The sequence below is a fragment of the Colius striatus genome, chromosome 11 (assembly GCF_028858725.1).
Source record: "Colius striatus isolate bColStr4 chromosome 11, bColStr4.1.hap1, whole genome shotgun sequence".
NCBI lineage: Eukaryota > Metazoa > Chordata > Aves > Coliiformes > Coliidae > Colius > Colius striatus.
Window position 1 is genome coordinate 12,096,852 of NC_084769.1, and position 27,897 is coordinate 12,124,748.

The following is a 27,897-nucleotide window of genomic DNA, read 5'->3' on the forward strand; positions in this document are numbered from 1 at the left end:
AATACAAAAAAATAAAACTTCTTTCTTCATATTTGCTTCATAAAGCACTGAGGCAATTCTATGGAGAGTGACACTCTCCTTCACATTGCAGTAAAAATGTTCATGTTCACATTAAGAGTTATAACTTGTAACAGGGGTTTGCACTCTTAATTGTGAAACCTTCCTCATTTAATCTATATGAGCAATGGTTCACCACAACCGGTGAAGCCTCATGTAGTGTTCCAAGCACTGAAAGATGAGGATTCTTTTCAAGTAGATGCAGTCAGAAAGCAACATTGCCTTCAGAGAGTGTAGGGGGGAAAAAAGGGGATACCGAAGAAAATTGGGTGGAGAGAGGGAAATGGTAGCAGGTGCATTGTGTCTGAAATAGTATTAAAAATATTTATGAGAACATGATGATTTTTCACCAGAGAGGACTGTATAGAGCAGGGGTAACTCATGTGCATGAGAAAAAATTGACTGGTAGAAATGCCATCCTTGTAAAAAGGACTGGCAGGATCAGTAAGGTTGGAAACTACAGTTTAATCTGGAAATGAGGTTTCAAGGGTTTTCTCACAGTTACTCAGAGTTAAAAGAAGTTATGCATCTCATGTTTCCTATATCAGATACACAGACATCAGATAGACAGCATCCCTGTATCAAAGCTTCTGAGCTATGACTCCTAAAATCCTGAAGCTTTAGTGTTGTGATGCTGCAGAAACCTGTTTTCCTGGCTGGAATAATCTGAGCAATTGGCTGGTACGATCCCCCAACTCATATTCACTGTATAAAATGGTACTGTGGAGCTGAAAATGCAGTGAAGTTGTGTTTACAGTGAAGTGACCCTCCTGTACAGAGATGCCCTATCACCTGCTGAAACAAGGCATGTGACTTACCTCATCCAGTTTGTCTTAGCTGGGAGACATTCTTGGTCATAACACCCCAGAGCTGGCAACTTGTCAGGGTGTCACCCTTTACCAGTGCTTCCCATCCAGGTAAGGAACAAGATCACAACTGGTTTCAAGACAGCTTCTTGCAGAGAGTAAAGAAACTTCCCTATTTAAGCTGTACCTGCATGATTACACTAGTATCATGCTATTCATGCCAGTATCAGCAGCTGCTACAGCTTTGAAGTAGCAGTACTTCAAAGTTATTTGCATGTATTTGCAGAGAATCTTAGAAAGAAATATTACACAAGGAAGCAAATGCTACTGTTTTCTCCTTTAATGGAAGGAAATGGAATGAGGATTAGAACTTTTTTTTTAAACCTTATTACTTACCCTTTGGTACACTGAGGAGATGCATTGCATGATGGTCAATTTAGGATTCCTCCTGACAGTACCTGCTAGCTTTGGCACTGGAGAACACTGTGTTGCTGCGTTCCCACTGTGAGATGTTTCATGCCAACTGTTAAGTAACTAACCAGGTATGCATAATACTTTCTGTAAGTTCCAGTTTTCTCAGAGATTGAATTTTTTTTAAGCAACAATAAAACTGGATACAGCACTCAGCAGACCAATACCAAAATGACAGATTCCATCTTTTGCCCCAAACACTGAAAAGGCAGCTTTGTCTCACCGACAGGTGTCATGTCCTTCAGCAGCAGTGCGTTTGACCAGCACTGGAGCAGCATTTAATGGGCTCTGGAGATAATCCCCTAAGAGTCATCCTCATCTGAAAGAAGGTTGAGTCTGTGGGGAAGGAGAGGAATTCAATGCAAATGGACCTAGCTCACATTAATGAGCTTAGATCTTACAAAGCCATTTTTAATTTCTTTTTATATGACCTCGCTTCTCTTGTGTTCAGCAACAAAATCCACTATGGAAGTGGACAGACTGGCTTTATTCTTGGCTATTTCACCAACTGATGTTGTGCTGTTTGGTGTTGACCACTGGTTCCCACGTATGGAAAATTTTCCAGAGGTATCTCACGTAAGAAGAACTTGTTCTTAGTGAGCTGGGTGCTAGAAAATCCAGACATGTCTATCTGCTTCTTACTACACTGCAAGCCCATCTTAGTATGGGCCACTGCCTGTAAACTGTTCAGTGTAACACATGAACCTATAGAATGCCTGGATTTGTCTTTTGGAAATGAAATTAACCTTATTTGTCATTGCAAGAAAGCAAAAAGAGATAGCAATTTACTGATATCCCAGTGCCAAATTGTGGAGATAAATACATAACATCTGTTTTCAGGAACATGCCTACCTGATAAAACAAGTGTCGTGTTTGAACAGAAAGAGTAGACTTAAAAGTATGCTTGTATGAAACAAGTTCACAGGATAGGCAAGTTTACTAGTCCCTTTATGAAGCCATTCACAAAGAAACTTTCCTTGGCATATTTGTCCTAGCTGAGAGTAAGACTCTTTACCTGGTAGAAACCACTCTGTTCACACTTCTCTGTGCCTGCAGAGGCTAACACTACAGTACCTGTCCAAGGCAGTTTAGCCATTAGTGTGCAAGAGAAGGGGGGGATGTTAGCCCCACTTCTATGCCATCGGAGGAGCCCAAATTCAAACACCAAGACCTGAATAATCACTCATTAGTAAGATCTTTGGCAAAGGAAAAATTAAATCCCCCTCCAAAAAAAAGACCTTCATCTACAGGCATATTTATGCAGCATTTGTACTGTATTCTAGTAGTTAATCTAGGGTTTGCAATTTGTTCTGTTGTGTCAGGGTTAAGTTTACAATGGCAATTAGAAGTCAGAATCTGGGCAACACTATAGTGACTGGCACAATCACAGCATATCTAAGATCAATCTTACTGCTTCCATTTTGCATTTCAACTATTAATACTGTTTTGTTTCCCCATGAAATCATGAACTTGTACTTGTTTCTCTGTCTATTTTAATAACTCCCTGAATAGTGTTCTGTCAGTTGATTGGCATGAGTGGTTTCTTGCTTAAAGTATTGGTTTTATGACAAAGTGAACTCTTGCACCATTTTTCTTTTATGAACATGTCTGACCTGGTAGGAGTTTATCAACAGTTTGATTTTATATTTTTTCTTTTAAACACTTGTCACACTGTGGTTACCTACATTCCTGGGACAGATGTTGATGTGGTTGTTGCCTGTGAAATCTCAAAACATATAAATGTAACAAATGAACAAAAGAAACTTATAAATTGGAGCACTATGCATTTAGATGTGCAGGTTAGATTGTGCATGGTTAAGAGGCTGTTGATTTTAGTATGAAAGAGTTCTTAATTTTAAGTTGTAGGGGGGTTTTTGTTTGGAAAAAACTTTTTACGAAGGCTCTAGCAGACTTTACAGTGGAGTTAGACATATAAGGACTGAGTAGAACAAGCTTCCTCACACAGTGGACTCTTTAGAGCAGGAACCATTTTGTTTTACAGAATCACAGAATGATACTTTTGCATAGTACACAGCAGTGTCCTGTGCTAGTGTCCTGCTATCCGATCCACTCTGGTATATCCAGACAGAAGATTTTCCCATTGTAATAAAATTGTCCTAGAAGGCAACAATGAGAGGGATTTGGAAGCTGACATCCTTACGAGACAGGAGAATTGAGGGGCACAAGAAATATAAGTCATAACTTATCATTTTAAAAATCAGCTTGATCTGCTTTTTTTTTGCTGTATTTACTAGCATTGATTATATCAATTGAAGAGGAACTATGTAGGCTCAGGTAGCAGTGGTGGTGTAGCTTAGAAAATGGCCAGAGTTTGTATTGCTTTGTAAGACAGCTTTCTCTTTCCCCCCTAAGTGTCTTGGCAGTGTAAAGATTTGGTAATCTTATTAGCGATAATGCTTTAACAACTTTCTTGTGACTTAACTCCTAAATCTTCCTATCAGTTGTGCAAGTCTGCATCTGTCAGACTAACTAGGATCTGTCATGACTTTTTAAAAAAATTCTTTTTAATTAACTTTGAGCAAGAGTTTAGTGTGTAATTAACACAAATATAGGTACTGCTGAAAGTAGATGCATTCTACAGCTTGAAAAAAGCTGCTCCAGAAAATTTTAAGGCTAGGGAGATTGAGTATCAATTCTGACACAACTCCATGTTTGTCAAATGCCACAAGATTTCACTCTGTACTACCATTTTTGTTTGAATCTTCCCCCTTTCATAAAGGTGTAGGTTTAAGTATAGCAAGAGAGACATTTGCTGTAATCCCTGGTAATTTATATCAATGTCTAATTATTCTTAGAAGTGTTTTGGTTTTGAGAAACAATGCAATGTCTTATAGCTAATTTGAATGTATCTGGTTTCTTTTTGCATATACTAGTTTCCTTTCTCTGCTGAGCTAAAGAATCTGTTTTTATTTGATAAAACAACTTTAACTCTGCAATCAAGATACCTCTCTCTTTTTTTGAAACTTGACAAGCCAAGCTCTTACTAACTTTCTTTCCATGATGCACTTTATCACTTTATCCAGTCCTTGGAGACTTGGACTTGTTTTGGTTTATTTTTTCTTTTTAATACCTCCTCTTCAGTTGCTGTTTCTTCCTTTGTTTTGCTACTTGGAAAACAGGCAGTAGAACCATAGTAGCATCATCACATATTAGCATCAGTGAGATGGAGCTCACCCTCCTATTGCTATGTTGTTGGAGGTCATTGGTCCTCTTTCTACCTCAAAACAGAGGAGTTCATGTTTGTTACCTTCAGACCTTGAAATGTTCTGAAAATAGAGCATTCTATCTCTTCCCTTTCCAACATGTTATCATCTGTAAGTCTACCAACATTAATTTATTAATACTTTTATGTCACAGATTACAGTATTGAATAACTTTGATCCTAGACTGGTCACAGAGAAAATGCACCAGAAACATACGAAGTGATGACTTCCTATTGTCGACTTCTTCATGAAATCTATATTTTGGCAGCTCTAACTCTTCCTAAGTGAATATCATTAATATAGGAATAAAGCATTAATTACAAGCAGAATGTGAGATAACAGAAATACTTCAGTAAAGACTAAGAAAATTACCTTTACACAGGTACATCTGGAAGTTAAAAGTGCAATGAGTAATGAAATTAGCTTTCTTAACAAGGTCTTCCTTAATTGTTGCTAATGGATAGAGTTTTAAATTTGACATTTTTTCTTCCCTGAAACTGTGAGCTTTTTCACTATTTTGCCTGTTGTCATTGTAACTATAGTCAGTATTTTCCAGACCAACTCACTCGCCATGTTTAAACATGACTGTGACACTAGCACATACTTGCAATTTCTCAGACAACTTGTGATTAATTAGAAAATTAATACTCTGGGCCAACAAGTTCCTTAAGAAATTTGGGTTGGCTCATAGGCACAATTTCTCATGGCCTAGTATTTATTAATATTGCCTAAGTGCTCCATAGTACTTCTTTATCCTGTGGGATACAAATGAGAAAGACATTAATTTGAGTCTTCATCACGATAGGAGCCAGGAGGTTGGCCAGCTAGATGCCAGCTCAGGGCATTAGGCTTTGGAACTGTTTTTTGTTGGTTTGTATATTTGTTTTATATCTGAAGTTGACTTTCTGTGGAGTGCATGGAAAGAATGCAGAAGCCTAGAGATATTTTAAACTGGCTTGCACTATTTTTGAGTAAGTCAGAAAATCCTTTAATAGCTCGAAATGCAAGGGAAAAGCTTTGTGTATCTAAACCAAAGCCTCCAGTAAACTGTCAGCTTCTGTGGCTGCTAAGGTCTTTTCTAGAGCTGCACCAGTTCTGATGTCTAAGTGGAAGATCCCAGTTCATGTTTACTCCAACTTTGCACTTTATGGCAACATTTTAAAGGCTGTCGGTGGGCTGGTTTCTAAAAAAAAGTAGAGGGATATGGGACAAGATAGAGGGAAAATTCTCTTAGTTGACAGGAATTTATGAAGTGCCAGGATTCAGAATACCCAACTGCAGTAACCAGCCTGGGACTTCTTGCATTTATGAGAAAATACACTTTTTTCAGGTCATAAAGGATTTTTCACAGAGGAAATACCAAATGCTTCATTGAAAGACATTTGGCCTTCTAGCCCCCAGATTTAACTGCAGCTCTAGACCACAGAACATGGACTTATTGGGGAATTTCCTGTCCTTATGAAATCTCAATCTTGATATTGAATCCTGAGTTTTGCCTCTTTGTGGGGTATTTTTTTCTGGATTTCCAAGAAAATGAGATTTCCACAGTCATGTGCTCTCTCAGCCTCTCCTTATACTCCTGACTCAGACTGGCTAGGGCTTTGGGAACCATTAGCCAATTTCCTGCTAAGTCCTAATAGTCCACAAATTCATAAAAACTAGCAGCTAAATAATGGAGAATTACTCCAATTACCTCATTTCCTCTTCACTCCTCCACTGAGGACACAATACTACCATTGCATCCGGTGTTTAGCAACAAGCCCAGTGTTCCTGTGTACTTGGTATGTGCTGTTCCAATGTAGTTGCTGGGGAGTATGAAGAAGTGGAGGGAAACAGTACACATAATTGCTGGAGGGGTGAGGAAGTCAGAAGAAGAAGAAAAAAACCAGATTTCCTTCATCCTCCTTCTCACAAAATAACTTCATTAAAATTCAACACATACTCCTTCCAAAAGAATATTTATAAGAGTGACATTATTTCATGAAGACTCTGCTTCCAGTGCAATAAGCCAAATGCAGCTTCGATCAGACCTCTGCCCCACAGCCTGGCCAGGGCTAGGTTCTAAAACCAAAGCTTACAAAGCTCTGAATGCATATGGCAAGTATTATCATGAGAAAACCCTGGTCTTTGCTTCTAGATTTTAGTATAGTTAATGGGGAATGATATTGTAGAGTGGGAGGTTTCTGCCCATTCCTGTATGACCTGATCTAGGTGGACCTGTTTCTGCAGGGGGATTGGACTAGATGATCTCTAAAGGTCCTTTCCAAACCCTAGCATTTTATGATTCTATGATAAGGAAGTGTTTCTCATGAGATGTTAACTTCTGTTGCTGCAGAAGGCTGCATGGACAGCATTGCAACAGTAGTCAAGGTGAGGAATGACCTTATGTCAGGTTATCTTCACTGAGCTGAGGAAATGCTTTAGAGCAGGTAGAAAACTTCAGCAGAACCTAAGGTAAATGCTGCTTTGTTCCACTCCCTTAGCAAGCCAGTTATCTTTACAAGCCACCCTCTCCTGCAGTAAGGTGACCAGAAATCTCCTTCATATATGTGCCTTTGCTCAGTAGTTTATGTTCTTTTGCAATAGCATTTTTAGGCTCTAATTCTCGGTCTTTTCTAATCACGTTACATAGATTTATACAAATTCTTAGGCTGGAAGTTATCTTTGGCCTACTCTCCAATTGTCTCTTTAAACAGAGAGATGTGAATTTATATTTGCTAGATGCCTGCAAGAATACTTTTCTAGTGTCCCTCCTCCATTTGGAATGGAACTCATGATATTTCTGACTCATGGAGAATTGTTGCCTCAGGGAAGGCACGTGGCTTTTCTTTTCACCCTGTGGTTGGCTGAGCATAACACATGTGAGCAAGTTGTCAATGCTTCTGAGAGAGTTTTCACATTGTTTCTGAGGGGGAAAATAGTCATTATTTAGTGTGTCTTGACTTTGTGGAGGATGAGGAGGAGGAGAAAATTCATTGTTTTTTCTAACACTCGTGTGTGTCTGGCAAACTAAATTTGTTAACAACCTTTTGAATATTTTTAATAAGATTTGTCTTGAATAATAAACATCCAGTTTTACAGTGAGGGAAAATCTGAATGCCAAAAGCAGAATTGCCATGTCAGAAGTGAGTCTAGTTTCCAACGGGAGCCAGTAAAGCCCCAACTTCTGATAAAGGGATCTTGGAGATCTTTTTCAAGGACCAGTGTCAAGTGTGCCCTTGCCATCTCCCACATTACAAGGGTTATCCTTGATGCCAAGCCTGGGATCAGGCAGTCTGGAAGGCAGAAGGCAGCCTCTTAGCTTAGACGGAAAAAGTGGCAGATAGTAAGAGATGCCAGGAAATTTCCTTACATTTCAGGACATGGGGGAAATGCCTATGAAAAATCATCTATCCAGTCTTGCCCTTAATTAGAAGAGACTGTGAGAAAGGGGGAAATGTATTGCTGCAGCTGAAATAAGTGGAGTGTGGAAACATTTTGGACAACCTAACAGCAATGGCTGGAAGTGCACAATGTCTCAGGCTGTGTTTAGGGCGCATTCCAGGCTTTCCAGTGAGGAAGGAGAAAGCAATCCCACACATCACCCTCACTTAATGAGAGATATTTGGAAGGGGAAGGTCTAGCATGTTTTAATTGGCATTTTCCCCAGAGAGCAAAGTACATCGTTGTTCCAAGCAATGCAAGTGAATGTAAGGGATGAGGTAAACCACAGTTCTCCTTCCTCACCCCTCAGCTAACTGGGAATAGCTTCTGTTTTGGTTCACAGAGTATTATTTTTTAAGAGGAAATGAATTTCCCTTGGGTCATACCAAGCATCCTTTGGTAACTACAGAGCTTGTGTTGCATCCTGTTTCTGCAAACCCAATGAAGTCAAATTCCAGGTTTTTTGTTTGAAAAGAAATGGATTTGCTGCACTGACAAATTTTATTACCACTAATATATTGGACTTCCAAACTGATGTTTTACAATACCAGGAACTTTTTCTTTAAGTCATTCAAGTAAAAACAAATATGCTTCTGTCATGGTTTAATCCCAGCCAGGAACTAGGTCCCACACAGTCGCTCACTCACTCTCCCCTGGTGGGATGGGGAGAGAATCAGAAATGTAAAACTAAGAAAATTTGTGGTTTGAGAGAAGAACAATTTAATAATTGAAATGAAATAAATGTAAAAGAAAATGTTTTTTAAATAATAAATTGTAATGGAAAGGAAAATAACAAAAAGAGAAACGAAACCCAAGAAGATCAAGTGATCATTCACCACCAACTGACCGATGGCAAGCCTGTTCCTGGACAATGGACCCCTGGTCAGCTTTCCCCCTAGTTTATATGCTAAGCATGGTGTCATATGGTATTGAATACCTCTTTGGCCAGTTTGGGTAAGACTGTGTCCCTTCCCAGCTTCTTGTGCTCTTGTCAGAGCAGCATGACAAGCTGAAAAGTCCTTAAACTAGCGTAAGCACTGCTCAGCAACAAGTAACACATCACTTTGTTATCAACATTATTCTCAGCCTAAATCCAAAACACAACACTCTACCAGTTACTCGGTGCCATTTTCAACATTGGGCACTAAGCTGAAGTTCTGCTTTTACATAGAGATGCTCACAGGAGTGTTGGAGATCAGGCTGAATCAAAATACTGCAGATGGCCAGTTCTAAGGAGCCCCCTTATTTACAGTCCTACACTACTAAGACACTTGGAAAAATATCATGTGTGTGTGATGACTTCTTATCCTTGCTATAAGACAAAGAATAGCTGATAAAATTCTGCCCTGGGTCTTCTCTCATCCATTATCAACTTTAAAGCTGCAAGGGTAGCTTTGAGTATCCTAGGGAACAGCAATAAGATTCAATTTCTCTATCAATGTGTTGTTATTTATCATCAATAAGGTTCCAATTCTGATGTTGAATTTTTAAGGACAAACCATCTTTTCCTCTCAGTGGAGATGACTCATAGGAAAGGATTGGATCATTTGATGCACTAAGGTTTTTTGTGAACTACAAAGTAACATCCCTTTAATCTCTCCTTTCTTAGGGACACTGTATTCACTTACCATTGAGAAGGCTGTGCCTGAAGATGGGGGCGAATACAAATGTACAGCTGAGAATGCAGCAGGGAAAGCTGAATGTGCTTGCAAAGTGCTGATAGAGGGTAAGTATGTTGCTGGACATGGGAAAACCCTTCTTGGAATTTCCTCCTTCTCCTTTTTTTCTTTTCCCAGTACCAGCCTTTTATGAACCACATACACAAAAAAGAACTCTCCTGCCTTCCCTTCTGCACTTTTCCATCAATGTGTAATTAATGTCTACCATAAAGGAGCATGACAGACAGTACAGAGACAAGGGCTCTGGCTCCTTTGTGGAGTAATCCATATTCTCCTACTGCTCACTGTGTTTCTACAAGGTTTTGAGAGCAGTAAGTTGGACCCATGAATACTTGCTTTCTGAGCTGCATGCATTCTTTAAGAGCACCTAAGAATCTGATTTATGAGTCTGAGTACTGGTCTGCCTCAGGACTAGGTATGGTACATTTCTCAGTCTAGAGCTTTTCAATTCTTTGCATTCACTGATGTTCTTTCATTCTTTTTTCTCTAGTGGAAGTGAGCAAAACCAAACAACCTAGGACCTCAACCACCTTGTATGCTTAAAACATGAATAATTTACTTACTGAGGTACTCATTTTCAGCCTCAGTCATGCTGATGACACTATACCAAGGGCCAAGTAGTCTTGGTCTTGGGCGGGTATTTTGCATGAGATTGAGAGCACAGACCTTTGAAACAAATCTATGGAATCTGACTGTCTAGAGCAGAAGGTTGTGCTAGATCTGAGTTCAGATAGAACTGTTTTTTTCAAGGAGATTCTATGTTCCCACGTTAACTTTTTAGGAAATGTAGAGAAATTTTCACACCCAAACATCTAGAAGCAGGTGGATGAAATAGGTGGTTCTGTAACATTTATGTTGCCTTTTATCTGGTAATTAAATTCTAAGCAGCTCTCTCATGCATGGATCCCCTGAAAGCTGAATGTTTCAAGCACTAAATTGTTACAGCTATTGTTGAGATCATAATCCAGATTTTGTCATCGTCCAAAGACAAATGTCACAATTAAATAATCTATCAAGTGGAGCTTGTTGGGATCTGCATTATATGACACGCTCAACCTGGGATAACCTTGCTTAAAAAGATTGCATCTTCTAGTTATATGTGTCTGTCACATGGGACACACAAGGAAGAGGGCTTGTGTGACTCAGCTGTAATTGGAGCCTGCAGTTTTGAGTAGTTGCTGGATATGAGCTGTGCAATTTTGAGAATAATTAAATCCATCAAATTGGAGTCCTGTTGTGTCCCTTTAACCATTTTTATTTAGGAATGAACAATGAAGAATAATATCTTCTTGGAAAGATTTAAACATACAGGGGAAAGGCCACTTTCCACAGTGTGTTTGTTTATTTCGATCACATAGACAATAGAATGACAAGGCAAGATGTTCCTTGGGGGAGGTGATGCTTCAAATATGCCTTTGTTTCCCTATTCTGTGCACCACTTAAGTTAGCTTTGTGCATATAGTACATTGTTCTATTCAGTGAAAATAGACCTGTTGTCTTCGATGATGCCTCTTGTCTAGTTGCTTTCTTGGGTTCTCAGTGCAGCTTTCACAGAAGGGCTCTCTATCTTTGCTCCCTCTTCCTTTTAGAATGTGACATTGTCCAGCATGTCTATACAGAAAACCTTTTAAAAACCGAAAAGGACAGCAATTTCCTCTAACTTTGCAGAAAGCTCCAAAACAATTTGATGTTAATACACAGCTCTTCCATTATTGTTTTTTAAACAGGATTTATACTTTATTATTTGTTTTGATTGCAGATGCTTCATCCACAAAGACCTCAAAGTCTACTGAGAAGAAGAACAAGAAGCCTAAGACCACACTTCCCCCTGTGCTGCCAACAGAGAGTAAGTGACGGTGATTTTGATTACTTCCTTTTCAGTGGAAAGAGTACTTTGGGATTCTGTGGTCATTCCCGTCTGCTTGCAGGCATAGTATCAGAAGCTTGTACTGTTTCTTTAACCCTTGCACATAAGTCACATGAAGTGAGGTTTTGCCTTGTGGGGATTAGAAGTGCTGAAGCTATCAGTTCAGAGCTAGCCCACTCTGTTCTCAGTTTTCTGTAATGGTGCAGTAATCTCATGACACAGATTTATTTTTGGCTGCCTCCCAAAGAGCACAGAAATTCTTGAGTAGTTTGCTTCAAGTCATGTTGTGTCCTCTGTAGACAATATACAATATACTGTCATATCATTGGTAGGCAAGGTATCTTGACTGAAATGTAGCATAATCTATCTTCTTTCCATGATCATGAGACGTGCTTTGGTGGATTTTACATTCCTTGTTTCAACCCTAAATGCTTTTCTTGCATTAATGCTTTCTGAATTAACAAACAAGCTAAAAGTTCCCGTACTTGCTACTCTTCATAGGTACATTTGATTGAACAAACTTTAAATAACACAGAATCATTTAGGTTGGAAAATACCTTCAAGACCATAGAGTCCAAAATAGAAAAGGCAGCACAATAATGTCAGTTTAGGAATTCCTAATACCACTGCTACTTTTGAAATTGTGTCCATGGGATACAAATATCTCTTAAATCAAATACTAGACTTTAAAAGTTGTTAAATATATTCACCATGTGAGTTCCTAAAAAAAGATGTAAGGCACAGCTCAAATGGAGTCATGACGTATTCTATCCATCCATCTCTCTCAAAAAACACCCCTCAAAACACAAAAAAACCCTCTTGTAATCTGATTTTCCAGCATGCAATATTTTCATCTGCTTTCAGCAGGACTCAGTGCAGGGAAGGGTCACACTAACATGCTCCAACTCTGCACCTGAGTTTTAAATGCTATAAATAATAGCAATTAAGAACAATCATTTTGTTCCTGAACATCAATAGAAAGTAAAGGTTTAAAGCCATTTCAAGGTTCACTGGATAGCATTTTGGGTAGTGTTTTCTATATGCACTCAAACACATGCATTTCCTCTGATCGTCCCAGCAGTGTTACCGATTGCAGCTTTCGCAGGAGAAAGTGTGAGTTGGAAACAAAGTCTAAATATATGGATATATGAACTGATCCACATCCTGCTGAAATCACTGCTTGCCTTGCTGTTGGTTTTAGTGGAAATTTGATGCAAGTAGCAAAACAGAAGCTAGCAACTCTGGCTCCAGAAATGATCGGGAAACAAAGATTTAAGTAATGGTGAATGGTTTTCTTTAGATTTCTCCACGGCATATGATATCAATATGTAAAGCTCTTGAACTTCTCATGAGCTCTTTTTTTTAAGTACCTTTAAAACATCTTTACTGTTGCAGTGAAAACATCAAGGTAACCAGAGAGAATGTTAGGAAGCTGGGCTTTTGGAAAACTTCAGGAAAAAAAACATATTTCATTTTAAAAGGATTTGGCTGCAGAGATTCTACAGGTGGTTTTTAACATCTCAGCCTCAATCTCTGAGGACTGTGGGTATTTGTCTGCCTGAAATGAGTGTTATATGCTTGTCAGGAGAAAAATATACAAAACTGATCCAGTAGACTTCACTGTTTCAACTTAAACTGAAATCCTTTTCAGCTCTTGAAGTTCCTTATCTGAAACAGAATGGGCTTAACAAGTCAGATATTTGTGCATCTTTGCTGTATTTCTCTCAAAAAGAAGATTAATAAAGAATAACTGAATTAAGATGACATAAGGAGATAATTTTTTACTGTGATCTCTACTAGTCTTTGTTACCACATCAATTCACTAACAATCCGAATGGCAACTAGAGTGTAAGGAATAATACAGAAGAAACAGAGAACAAAAATCCCTAACAATTTCACTGAAAAAAATTGGAATAGTGAATTCAGTCACAGTATACACTGCAGAGGGGACAGAACCTATATACCCTCTGTCATTTTTAGACATACATCTTAGGGGATAAAAGAAAAATCCATACTTTCTATTGTCTATAAGGAAGTTTAAGTCAAATGTCATGCCTAGCAGCTGTGCCAACCTTTTCTCCCTTCACATAAATTTTAAGTGATCTTTGGGGGTTTTTTGCCCTAGTAGAAGCCCTCAGGAAAGTAATTAACTTTTAGTTTCTGAAAGCAAGATCAATACATTTCTTTTTGTGAAAGAAAAGTAATGTTGTCACTGTGTTGATCTATGGAATTTGCCTCCCTGTAAGCATAGTTGCCAACTCAGGTCATTTGACTGTTCATTCTGATGTTATTTTATTACCAGGAGCTGGGTTTTTGTAAACCACAGAAATTCAATAGTAAGTAAAATTTTGGGCATTACCTCTTTGGAAAGGCTATGGTTTAGAATAAGCAGTTATTCCCAGGACAAAAAAAAAAATGAAGGCAGCTTTGTAGCATTCAATGTTTAACACTATCTCTGATTGGGTGCTTGCAGTTGTTTACATGCAGAATGACTGCTCCCATGAGCAGTGAGGAAAATTACAATGTATTTCTTGTTGCTTACAATTAATATTCTGTCACCAGAATTTAACAATAATGGTGACTCTGCAGAGTACAACTCTGTAATGATAAATAGAATAAATAATAATATTTCTGAGAATGACAAACAGATCCAACTTTGAATCTGAGTGAAATCAATCCTGAGGAAGAACAGAGGAACGACACCTCTTTTTTTTAACTTTGTAATTGATTTATTCTTCATTGACTGCACAAACTTAGGCTTCCTCACCTGTGTCTTTACTAGGTGGATGTGAATTGCTACTGAGTTAGAATAATAAAGTGCAGTGTTTCTTTTGCACAGATATAAAAGACTAGGAGAGGCAGTGGAAAATTGGAACCTTTCATTATTCATTGTACTCCATGCTCCAAGTTATGCCGGAACAATAAGTGGATAATATCAGGGTCTTCTACTTTCACATAACCCTGCATCAGAAGTATTAAGCTAAAAATTCTCACCACTTGAACATTTCTCTAGGGAGCTTTGAAAGCTTCTGCTGTAAAGGGATTTGGGCACCTAATTCCCACTGAAAACAGAAGTTACTTGAAATTAGGCTTAAAGAGAATTGCTTATTTCAGTTACCAAGGCCACCTCCAAAGTCTTCAGTGCCTGTTAAATAAATGCTCTTGTCTCAGCAAACTGTTGAAAAATCAAAGTGCTACTTGATATTTTTAAGAGTAAATAGTGACTTGAAGGTTTATAAATAGATTTTTGAAAAAGAGAAAATTTATTTTCTCACCACATTTTCTAATATTGTGTCTTCCTTACTATGTCTTAAGCTGGGGACCAAAGCAGTGGTAAATCACAGCTAGAGTAATTAGCCCAAAGATCAGACACGTTCATTTGCAGGTCTAGAACTGAAGTTTCTTGATCCTCGGTCTCATGCCATATCTAAAATACTGTAGATTTCTTTAAACTGTGATCCCAAAAATGTACATAAGAACATGAGTTTTCCAAAGTTGCCTTTCAAGTTTTGTTGAGGAAAAAGGCATTTTACCACAATCAGATGCTCTTTTTTAAACTTCACCAGAGCTGAGCCAGGCAACATAACTTTACTATAGTAGGAAGAACTGTATCCCTATCACTGCTACTGAGAAAAGAATTGGCTTTAACGCTTTCAAAAATAGTCTTCCTAAATCTAAGCATTGGATTAAAGTGTTTGGAAAGAAATGCCACTGTTTCTTGTAGGGATAATTCACAGTGCTACTTCCAGTAAATATTAAGAAATGGCAACTATCACCTGTCATATCAGTGGTATGAAAACCCAACAGGTTATCCTGGATTCCCTCATCATATCCAAACCACATACATTGAAGAGATGACCCAGCACAGAGTTTGACTGCACAAATTTAAGTTTTTCTGCTCAATTAAAAGTAAAATTACTTCAAAGAGAAGAACTTCCTCCACACATCTTCAAGAAGCCCAAAATACATTATTTAGCAGTGTTTGGTATCTTGCTGATATAAATCTTTTATATCTGCTACTATATAAAATGTTTTCATGACAAATATATTTTTGGTTAAGTAACAATGCATTCTCTTGCTGACAGTTGTTAATAAAATGTCACCACTGATACTGTCCAGGTCAAATCCTTTGGAAGGCTGCACTGTTATCTTCCCAGATCAGTTGGACTCAATGCATCTCCTTTACGATGAAAGATTGAGGGAGCTGGGGCTCTTGAGCTTGGAGAAGACTGAGGGGTGACCTCAATAATGTTTACAAATATGTAAAGGGTGGGTGTCAGGAGGATGGAGCCAGGCTGTTCTCAGTGATGGCCAATGGTAGGACAAGGGGCAATGGGTACAAACTGGAACATAAGAGATTCCAAAGAAATACAATGAAGAATTTCTTCCCTGTGAGGATGAAGGAGCACTGGAACAGGCTGCCCAGATGAGTTGTGGATGCTCCTTCTCTGGACACATTCAAAACCCATCTGGATGAGTTCCTGTGTGACCTACTCTAGGTGGTCCTGCTCTGGCAGCGGAGTTGGACTAGATGATCTTTTGAGATCCCTTACAACTCTTAAGATTCTGTGATTCTGTGATCTTAAAGGCCTTTTCCAACTTAAATGATTTTGTGATCCTATGATTATTGGTACTTGATACTTGAATGCAAGGCTGAGCAGTGGCATCTCTGGAACAGTGTGCAATAATAATAAATATGTTAAGTAGGAATCCTTATTATGTTCTATATTCTTTTCCATAGTGTGGGGGATTCTAAGCATTGTACTTACCATGGAAAAATTATGAGACACTAGCCAAGTGATTAGCACGCAGATCTGTAATTTAGTCTTCAATAAATAATCTTGTCAGAGAATCCAAACACCATTTTAAGAAAATGTCATTAAAACATTAAACTTTGTGCATCCAGTTTAGATAATATGTAACTAAATCAGTAGGCACTACATGGCTTTGATACTTTTTTCTTTTTGATCCTGTCAATATAATATGAAACACTGATGAATGAATATAAAATGTTTCAAAATCTTCATTTCTTGACAGATTGTTTTGTCCTCAGTGTAAAAATTGCCACTTTCCAAGGGAAGAATTCAGTTACTAAGGAAGTTAACTGATCAGGTCAAAGATGTGCTTTTAGTTGCAGAAATAAGAGCACTGTACAGCAGCTGTGATCTGGTGACTGTGTTGCTGCTGTCCTCTTTGGTCCCTGGGATAGCCTGAGATGCCTTTGAAGGTCAATGAGGCTATTCAATCCAGTTGTCTCAGTCCTAGTTATTTCCCAGAAGGTCCATGCTGCTCTAGTCCTGGCTGTTGCAATAACCAAGACATTTTCTGTACAATGAGTGCAAACACCTAGTGTGTTGGAACAATGTGAATTCCATTGCTGGGGCAGCCTCTGAGAAAACTCTTTCAAGGAATAAGATTAACCATTTTTCCTAAGAGAAGATGAAAATTCCTCTTTTATTATATGTAAATAAAATTGCCATGAGCTATCTTAAAGACCTAGATATGATTTATCTGAAACTCTGAACAATGAGAAGTGGTGAATTCATTCCTCAGGATTGGGATCTGAGGGTGAATAACTGCAGCACAAGGCCTAACAGCCAAGTTAGGCTGAAGTAAAGAGGCAATGTAAGATTTAACTTGCTGACTCTGAAGGCTGGTTGCCTCCACAGATGAAAAAAAAAAATCAGTTACTGTACATATAAAGAGAGCAATGGAGAAACAGTAACTTGTTGTGTAAATCACTTCTCCTTAATGCCCAGTTCAGCACTGTTTAGCTAATGCTGGGTATGCATTTTGAATTTCTGCCAGGTTACTTTACAGCTCACCCCATACTGACATTTTCTGAGTTAATATTGGCACAGAACAATATTTTCCATGTGTTTTTCATACAGTCTGTCCTACATATCTGTATGTTGACAGAAGAAGACAGAAGTGTTTATTGACTGTCTCATGCAGAGAAAAGTGAGTAGTTTTTGCAACACAGCTTTGAACTGAAGAGGTGCCGTGCATCTTTAATTCCTAGTGAAGTCGTTGACTAGAAATTGCAGACCTGAGGCATGTAATAGAAGTGTTGACCAAAGTTTCCTCTCTATAAAACAGGGTCCTAAATCCATTGACTTAATTCATTTGGAGCTTCTGAGTGTCCAAATGACCAAATGTCCAAATGATGCTATTTTCCTGCATAACAGGCTGGGTAGCAGGCTAGTAACCCAGTTTAGGTTCCTGTTCCTACACACTTGGGCACAGCATTTTGGCATCTAATTGTAGATGTTCTCACTGGACAATCCGTATTAAAGAAACTAGCATTGTTGTCTTGCTGGCACCAGAGCTTTCAGTGGAGTTCACATGATGTGGGTTGTTTGGAAGCTCTGTTTGATACTGGATCTCTTCTATGCTGCTCAAGTTTGCTTGAATTGTAGAAATTGCACAAGCACTGTGCTACTAAACCATTATGGAATTGTTTCTTGCTCCAGCTAGGCTATTTTCAAATACTGAGTTAATTTCAGCATCCTCTATTGCATTATTAGAGCTCTGAGTGTGCTTGTATATACTAACTCTGTCTTGACTGGAATGCAAGAGTGAGCATTTCCTGGATTTTTATTCTTATTTTGTGAAGGAGGAGGCTTTTTTTTCCAATTAGACAACAGTCTCTGCGTGATTTAGAAACTAAATATGGGATGTTGCAACAAAATGACAGTTGTTTTTAATGAAAAAAATAAAAGCTATTAACAACTCTCCTGAAGCATGCAAGCTCAAATAACTGACTTGTATGGCATTTACTTTTCTAATTTCTGCTTGTAATCAAATTTAAGCCAGAGTTACTATTTTACTGTATTTAGATAAGAAACAGTTATTTCAAAACAGTACAAGGAATTTTCTTTTTGAGAAGCAATGAAGCAAAACTGTTTAAGTTTTCAAACCTTCATGAAGTTTTGAAGCTACTGGTGTTGTGACTGCCATTTTTTGCTGTAGCAATTAGCATAGGTTCATGAATGGATGAATAAATTGATAAGTAAGGCTCTATTGTCTTTCTGCTACAACTGTAGCTGTCATCTTTCTCCTATTTTGTCTTCTCTGTGCTAAGTAGTGCTTGTAATAATTTTTTGCACCATCAACAGTCCATGAGAGAAGCAAGGATAGAACTGAATAATTTGTTGCTTTGACCACAAGGCCAAGAGTTTTCTCTTCTCTGCACTTCTAAGCCTCAGTCACTCCATGCTTTCTATAGTAGCAGTGAGTAGTGAAGCTTTACAGACTACAGTCACCTTTGATTCAGACCCTGATATCTATCCCCAGAAGGATCTGAAGGAGGTTGCACTGTGATTCATTTACATGTGGGAGAGAGAGACCTGATAATGTCACATCCCACACATCTGAAGCGTTCAAATGAGATGTGGAAGTAGCAGCAGACACTTGAATCTGGATTTTCCATCTCCTATACAAATATTCTTGCTATCATGATATCTGACACATTACAGACTTGACTTCTTTTTGCAGTTTCTCTTAAAGGAAACTGAAGAAAACAATTTAGTTCGTCTCAGAAGGAACTAAAAAGGAGAGGAAAATGATTTTATATGTGACTATAGTATTAGAGTGTGTCATTAGCCCATCTCCTGTCCTGAGCTAAAATGAGACAGACAAAAGCAGAGAAATGTTCTGTTCTTCATCTTAACAGAGTTAGCTGTTTACTGTACTTGTTTACCAGGTGCCGAAATCCATCACTACAGAAGACATTAATTATAGGCTTGTCCCTCAAGAAAGACAGTAGGAGTTATGGACTGGCTGGAAATGCTATCTTGAGTACTGATGTTTTTTTCAGACTGTAAGAGTTTTACTTGGTGCTTTTGGAAAGCAAATTGTGCAGAGAGCCATTTCAGGGGAGGGCTATGCTTATTTTTAGTAAAATTCCAAAAAAGGCAAACAAAAAGGAAAGACGGAGGCTTCTGAACATATCTGCTCTCATGAATTCACCATCAGGGCAGAGAACAGCAAAACCAAATGTCCCACTGCTATCAGCCTCTATGGGATCTTTCCCTTTTTTAGTTTGTGTCCCCCTACCCAGACACAAGCTCTCTAAGATACAAACCTGCCTATAAAGTTATGTAAATACCAGGCCTCATAATATTTACATGAAGTTGTTTCTAGAAGGCAGATTCATTTAAGGAGGGAATATTATGTCCTTTTTCTTCCAGCCTGGTTTTCAGCTTCAGCCTGTTTCAATGTAAATATCAAAAGAGAGACAAACTGCCTTTTTTCTTAAAAAAAAAAGCAGCAGAGGGAGACTTGAACTAACATTTCCAAGAGGCACAAATGTTTTAATGAAAACAATCATTTGACCTTGTCAGCTCTGGGTAATCTTATTAGACTTTTTTTCTCACTAACTGTCTCCAACAGCTTTTGAAACAAAAGTTGCACTTAAAAAGGATGCACAAGACGAGCTGGTATTCTTAAGGAAGATCTAAGAACAATGGAGTGTATGCTATTAGCCAAAGTCAGCTTCACAGACACAGAGACACATCCTCGTACTTGTCCCCTTCCACGTTGCCCCCGCCTTTCACTTCTGCTGAGGGCTATTTGTGTCTGTGCAACAGGATATTCAGCCAAACCTTCCAGCAAGCTTTTGCAATCTGCATCCTTTGATGAAGTCCAGTGACAGTCTGTATATCCTCAGTTAAGTGAATGTAGAGTCCTGGTGGATAAAAACTAAAAATTCAACAAAAGTTTTGTATTTACACACAAAAAAGCAGTACCCTAGCTAAATGAAGGGATGGGTTCATGCTCTTTGCTTTCCTGCTATGGAAATCTTCATTGAGGTGAGAGCTTTTCAAACTGTCCTATGCATAGTTCTTAGTTACACTGGTTTCTATACATCCTGGCCTGTATAGAAACATTGTTCCTCAGCAGTGATAAATTGACTGTCCTGGATTGCAACTGTGAATGAACAGATTATTTCATTGGGGTCCCTTTTGTGATGAACTGAGAGTGGCTGATAGTAGGAATGGAAAAGTGGGAGGATATCTGAGTGTACAGATGTCTATAGATACAGAATGTTGAGCATGTATTGTGCAAAGGCAGAGAACATTGACAGGCAGGAGGAAAAAGAAATCTTGAGATACTGAGAGTCAGTGAAGCATGAACATTTGCAGAATGTCATGACTCCACCAGCACCTTGCTTCTTATCTAAGGTAGTACAATAAATATATGATCTAGGCCAAGAAGTGACTGCTGATTACAAATCATGCTGGATTAGGGAATTTGCCTTTCCTCCTATTTGTCTGCAGTGACATTTCTGAAGAACAGCAATAGTATCTGCCACCTGAGATGGCACTTGACAAATGGTGCTTTTTCTTCATCATTGGTGCTCTCTATTCCCATCAAGCTTAATGGAGTGTAGAAGTAATCAAATTTATGTTGTTACTTTAGCTTGTATTAAAAGCCATTATAGCTCTGAGAAGATATCCAACAACTATTTCATTCTCAATTTAGAGAATAGCAGAGAATCTCATGTCAAATAAAGCGAATACACACACACACACACACACAAATGGTTACATGCTTTTATTTCATAGAACTGAGTTAGTTTTCATGGGTTTATGCATCTAATGAACAACTAACAGATTATTTCCCTTAATAGGGCTGTTTAACAGCAGATGATAGGTTAGACTCTACAGCCCTTCCAGCTCTCACTGGATTGTATAAGTAGTTTCATCCATGTAACTCTGACTACAGTCTGAAAAAAGAATTTCAGCTCAGGATGTGACCACACAATGTCAAAGGGGAAAGCTGCTTTGGAAACACTTGTTGCTTTTGCTCATACATCTTAGGCAGGAAAGAGGATATGAAAATACATTTGCTGTCACCTGCTGCAGCAGCCAGGGTACATGTCCGTCTGTTGGTAGCCTGAAAAGTAATGCATCTTTTTAACTCATTTAGACAGAGTTAAAGCCCACGTGGAAGACGTGGCAGGACGGTTACATAGCTCATGTCTTGGTGGTCCAGTTATACTAGGGTAAATAACTCACAAGTACTAATCTAAACCTTTAACTAGTTCTGTTGAGCTGACAGTCATTGGAGAAAGACTTCCTTGGGAGATATCCAACTATTTTTTTAACTTGTCCATAAGTACTGAAAGAATATCCTACCTCTCCATCATTGTGTTTCTGGCTCCTACAAATTCAGTAAAGACTGAGCATGTAAAAGTTAAGCATACTCTCACAGAAAATTACTGTGAAGTGGAAGTTTCTAAAAAAGAAAGAGGCAAAAGCTTCTTCTATATTCAGTGCATAGTGTAGTATGCCACAGAATTAACTGAGTAAACACTGGTGTTACAGCTAAACCATTATATGTTTATTAGATTTGGTCTTTTAACAGCCTGTAGCACATCAGTTACTGTCTCCAGGTACTCTAAAACTGAAAATTAGTCTTCACATCTGTCTGCTGCATGAGCTGTAACGTTGCACTCTGATGGGTTCACAACTCCTGGCTCCTTATTCATGGAGCACGAGACGATGTGTTACCTGGGTAACATACACAGCTTGTAGCAAAGGGGATTAAAATAAAAGACTCTCTTTTCATTGGTTTAGTGGATTTTGGGGGGATTTTTTTTTGCTGCTCAGTGTCTTGCTACCTTGAAATAATTAAATAATGAACAAAAAAACCAATAAAATCTTTTGAGACTACAGCTGTTGCTTAGGCATGTGTGTATATTCTTCCAACTATTCAAAAGCACTTAGCAGATACTGCTGCTGTTGGAGTCAATAATGTCCTAAAAGCCAGACTACTGCAATCAATCTGCCTTCCTCAGCATAAGAAAATAAAAAACGTCCTTCCACAGTCGAGGCCATCCTCTGGCAAGGATGCTAAGGATAGCAGATAAAAACAGAGTGCTCTGAAAGGAATGAGCACCTCCACTTCTGGAATTCTGTGCTTTGAAGGCATCCACACTGTTACATTTAATGGCCACCACTATATCTAGTTTCTATGTATTTTTCCTTTTGAACCTGTTTATCTTTTTGTCTTAAAAAATGTTACATGCCTGTGAATGTAGATTATGCATGTCTACTTAAAAATACCCTTGTTTCTTTTATGCCTGCTGCCTGGTAATTTAATTGGGTGGCTCTAACTTCTTGTTTTGTGAAAAACAGTCAATAGTCATTTCCTACTTTCCTATCTACTGTCTTTCACAATTCATAGAACATCAGCTACCCCAAATTCATGCACCCAGATTTCAAATTTTGGGCTATATGTCTTGATGCTATGACCCTTTTTTTTGTGAATATAACAAAAGATAGCCTCTGCCTCACGAAGATGATAAAGCAGACAGGTGATAGTATTTACTGCCTACATATTGCTGTTTCTGAGCTAGATCACATGTGAAGCACTATGTGGTGTTAATTACCCTAGTTTTAACTGAGCTCATTCACAGAATCACAGAATGGTCATGGTTGGAAGAGACCTCTAGAGATCATCCAGTCCAACTGGCTGCTAGAGCAGGTTCCGCTAGATCAGATCATACAGGAACATATCCAAATGGGTTTGGAAACCTCCAAAGCAGGAGACTCCACACCCTCCCTGGGCAGCCTGTGTTAGGGCTCCTTCACCTGAACAGGAAAGAAGTTTCTCCTTGTGTTCCAGTGAAACTTCCTGTGTTCCAGCTTCTGCCCATTACCCCTTGTCCTGACATTGGGCAATACAGAAAAAAGCTTTGCCACATCCTCTCGACTCCTGCCTTTTAGGTATTTAGAAGTCTTGATAAGGTCTTGATAAGTTTTCTCCAGGCTAAACAGCCCCAGGTCTCATAGCCTTTCCTTGTAAGAGAGATGCTCCAGTCCTCTAATCATTCAGCATTGATTATACTGGGAATCTGAGCAGAAATTCAGTATGAGATGGATCTTTGGCCCAGCATTTTCACCCCAGTTAAGCTGTTATAAGGAAGAAATATGACAGATTATTGGAGATGTATAGCAGATTTCTTTGATTCCATTAAAAGTTCCAGCTTCAACTGTGAATATTCTGATAATCGTGCAGGATAATAAAAGTGGTTTTTTAAATAATGTTTCATTCTTGAATTGAATATGCTGAAAGAATGTATTGTGTTGTCAAGTGCCAACAAAGCCTTGCTATGGATGTAAGCTTTCAGTCAGTCTGGTGCCTCCCAAAGCTCACCTTTGAATAAGCTTGTTTGTTTTATTTTTAACCAGGTGAAGCAACCGTGAAGAAGAAACCAGCTCCAAAGACTCCTCCAAAAGCAGGTAATTTCTTGCATATGTCATCCTTTAGGAGTAAATTAAGACTAGTTATGAGGATGGAGAAAAGTTGCTATTGAATAAACTATAACAAGATCCTAACAAATGTCAGCAGTAGTGGTGTAACTCATACCCTTTTTTATATCCACAGCACACCTTAGCTTTCTGTGAAAGATTTTTCTGTGTCTCACAGAATGCCACTTCTGCTTGAGTAGCTACCACAGAAAAGCTGATAGATTCTACTTTTTCTCATAAGTGGCATTATGGTAACCTGTTCATATGTTTGCAGTCTCCTGAGGAAAGATTATCTGTATTTGGTTACCCAAAATGTTCCTCTATAGGAATGTGCTTTCAATGTGTTAAAACTTCGTCAGACTTGTCAAACTGGTCAAACTCTTTCTGTTCCAGATATGTACTCCAACTTCGTTTCCTTTGGATATTTTGAAAACAAAACCACTTTTTAGAGAACAAGTCTAGAAGGGGAAAAGAAACCACTTTGTTTTAATTATATTGAAAAGAAAACAAAAGCCTTGTGCTCTGATGAGGAATGTTACATTTGGTAGTGAAGTCATTCTAATGTTAGGGAACGTCTTTCTCTCTCCTTTCCCCTTGACACTACCACCTCACCACTCCAAATAGTTATTATTGTGCAGATATTGTAGAACAACAGAACAGGTTTCACCTTGGAGTTGCCTGGGCTGTGATATTTCTGACATCTCTCCCTAGCAGCTACCAAAGGTTCTGACATATACTCAGCATCACAGCCAAGAGTTAGGAACTAGCACTATTAGCAAAAGAGATGTCCTGCAATCTACTGATACTCAAGCAGTGAGAAGGAAGAGGAGGAGAAATACCTGACAGAGTGTGAATGAGACTGCAGGACTTAAAAGAATCACTGTAATCCACAAACAAAAGGATCTGTCATTGCTTGTGAGAAAATTGCGTGGGATGGAGGAAGGTGTCAGTTTCCTTCCTTATCTTTCCAATAGATGTCCCACATGATGTTTACCTGGCTACTGAAGCCAGAATCTTCATAAGTAGGTGTTGAGTCTTAAATTTTCTGAATGCAATTGCTGACATTAGGGAGCAGGTTTGCACACCCCCTCAGCACAGGCAAACTGATGTGAAGTTGGAGCTAAAAGAAAAAAGGAGCTTTTCTGAAAAACTCAACACAAAATCTCATGAGCTGTACATTTAGAACTCGTGGTAGGTCTTAACACCTTTGGCCTTCAAATTTCTGTGCCTTGGTCTTGAATGAACAAATTTCTGACAGATGGATTGTTTTTGCTTCAGTCCAGTAGAATTAACAACAATCACTGCATTGTTTCACTGCAATCAACAGATAACTGCTAATCTAGATTTCAAATGCTGCTCTGAAGCTGTTGAGCTGAGAGATGTATGTGGTTTGAATTGTAAGAATAATGGAAAGTATAGCCATCTAAAGAGAGATTTCTCTTTTTTTCATCAGCTACTCCTCCTCAGATTACTCAGTTCCCAGAGGACAGGAAGGTCCGTGCAGGTGAATCGGTGGAATTGTTTGCCAAGGTGGTAGGAACTGCACCTATAACTTGCACCTGGATGAAATTCCGTAAGCAGGTAAATTGTTTTCTGCTCTAACAATCATAAAGTAGAATTGGAAAGGGACACCAGTGATCCATCTTGTCCATGTCACTTGCACAGCAATGATGAAGTCCATGTCATTTTTGCCAGATGTTTTCCTCACTTCATAGAATCATATGTTGAAAACATTCTAATGAGGATTTCACAACCTCCATTAGCAACCTATTGAAGTGCTTAAATATCCATAGCATTTGAATTTTTTTCCTGATAACAAACCCAAATCTTTCTTGCTATAGTTTAAACAAGTTCCTGCCTGTTCTGTCCTGTAACAAATGACTTTTCCTTTGAGAAAAGCCCTAGACCATGACATTAAAGAATAGGTGATGTGAAAGATACAGGTTTCTGAAAAGTATATCTCATATGAATCATTTCTTTCCTTCAAAAATAACCTTCTCTTCATTGATGCTTGGTCTAAAGTTAGGTCAGATGGACAAGATTCTATATTAAGAAGCTTGAGCGAAATGTCTTACAATACAAATGTCACCAGCCATTATGCTGCCATGAGTGCCTTCACCCCTAGGTTTAGAGTTCTTTCTACTTGAATTCATTTCATCAAACTATACAACATGTGTCCACAAGGGCAGATTCTAAAGAGATTTGCTTTAGTGAATAGTAAAACCACTTTAAATCAAATAACCCAATATGCGAGTACATGCCGGAAGATGAAGCGCTGTGTTAGGATAGAGCAAATATAAATATGTGCTGTAGCTGCTGTGCTGTTTATTTCATTCTGACCTCTTTATGCACTCTATGGAACATAAATAAAAACATCTCCTCTTACAAGGAAGTTTAGACTCAAAATTCAGATGTGTCAGCATTTTATTGAAAGAATTCAAAACAGTTTGCTAGTGCAAAGGGTATTCCAGAGTCCACTTTTGCTATCCCCAAATAGCCTCTTACTTTACAGGAAAGGGTGAGGTTTTTTCCTGAACACGTATATTTTGTTAGAGTTTTTAGTTTCAAGACTGGAATTAAAAAGCAGCCTATTCATTTCTACAAATATATGTCTCAGAAGCTCTAGTGACACTCAGTGTCCTATTTTGCTGAATTCTGTCTTAACATGTGGGTAAAATGTACCTCTCAAAAGTGAGTTTTTGATCTATGCAGAGGTCTGAGTTTGTTGTTGAGTACAAAAATTCTATTTACATAGATTTTAAGGCCACTTTTGAATACAATGTCTACATGATAACAGAGACCAGCAGCTCACAACACCCATATTAGGTCCATAATCTGTGGTCCTACACCATTTTTTTTGTTTGTAAAAGGTTATTTTTACCATTTTTATTTATTTATTCACTATGAGACTATCTAAAGGTTTGCAAAATCATGCATTAAAATGACAGTTTTTTAAATGGTTCATTATGATAGGTGAATGAGATAAAAAAAGGTTAATAAACACTTTAAGAGGACAAGTGGGGGCAGCAGCCTTTCATGAGTTAAATTAAATGGGGAGCCAGTTGCCATGTACTGTGCTGCGCCATTGTTTTAATTTCTTTTTCACTTGAAAATGTGGTTGATTTCAACTCTGTTTCATTCACAGCCCTAAATGTGAAAATCACCCAAATGTTCTTACCATTTTCCTGGAGTGATTTGTAGTAGTTATCTAGGCAGATCCAGTAAGTGGTGAATTGTGATTTCAGCTCTGCCGCTCTGTGCTGCAGAGTGCACGAGAAACTTGTCACAGAATCATAGAATTGTGTCAGCTGGAAGAGAACATTAAGATCACTGAGTCCAGCCTTTGTCCCAGCCCTATCAACCACTAGACCATTTTCCTAAGTGCAACATCCACCTGTCTCTTAAACTCCCCCAGGGACAGTGACTCCAGCACCTCCCTGGGCAGCCCGTTCCAATGCCTGACAATCCTTGCAGGAAAGAAATCAGACCCAGCCTGAACCTCCCCTGGCGCAACTTGAGGCTGTTTCCTCGTGTTCCATTGCTTGTTACTAGAGGGAACAGACCACCCCCTGGCTCGCTACAACTTCCTTTCAGGTAGTTGTAGAGAGCAATAAGGTCTCCCCTGAGCCTTCTTTTCTCCAGGCTCAACAGCCCCAGATCCCTCAGCCATTCCTCGTATGAGATGGGCTCTAAATCCTTTACTGGCTTGGCAGCCCCCCTCTGGATCCTCTCCAGCACCTCAGTCTCCTTGTAGAGAGGCGCTCAAAACTGGACACAGTATTTGAGGTACTAAAGCCAAGTACAGGGGATTGATCACCTCCCTGCTCCTGCTCACAACACCGTTCCTGATCCAGGCCAGGATGACATTGGCCTTCTTGGCCACCTGGGCACACTGCTGGCTCATGTCCAGCCACTGTCAGTTAACACTCCCAAGTTCCTCTGTGCCTGGCAGCTTTCCAGCCACTCCTCCCCAAGCCTGTAGCGCTGCTGGGGGTTGTTGTGGCTCAAGTGCAGAACCCGGCACTTGGCCTTATTGAAACTCATGGCATTGGCCTTGGCCCAGCCATCCAGCCTGTCTAGATCTCTCTGCAGAGCTTCCCTACCCTCAAG

General features: G+C 38.9%; 1 protein-coding gene across 5 annotated transcripts in view; it reads left to right on the plus strand.

The window, feature by feature from the left end:
- The window catches only part of MYLK (myosin light chain kinase), a 218,824-nt gene that overhangs the window by 142,654 nt on the left and 48,273 nt on the right, over positions 1–27,897 (plus strand). For all 5 annotated transcript variants that reach the window (XM_062004610.1, XM_062004612.1, XM_062004611.1 and 2 more), the window contains 4 exons: positions 9,591–9,707; positions 11,420–11,506; positions 23,728–23,778; positions 25,241–25,368. In XM_062004610.1, the coding sequence (XP_061860594.1) occupies positions 9,591–9,707; positions 11,420–11,506; positions 23,728–23,778; positions 25,241–25,368 (383 nt within the window). The remainder of the gene's footprint in view (positions 1–9,590; positions 9,708–11,419; positions 11,507–23,727; positions 23,779–25,240; positions 25,369–27,897) is intronic.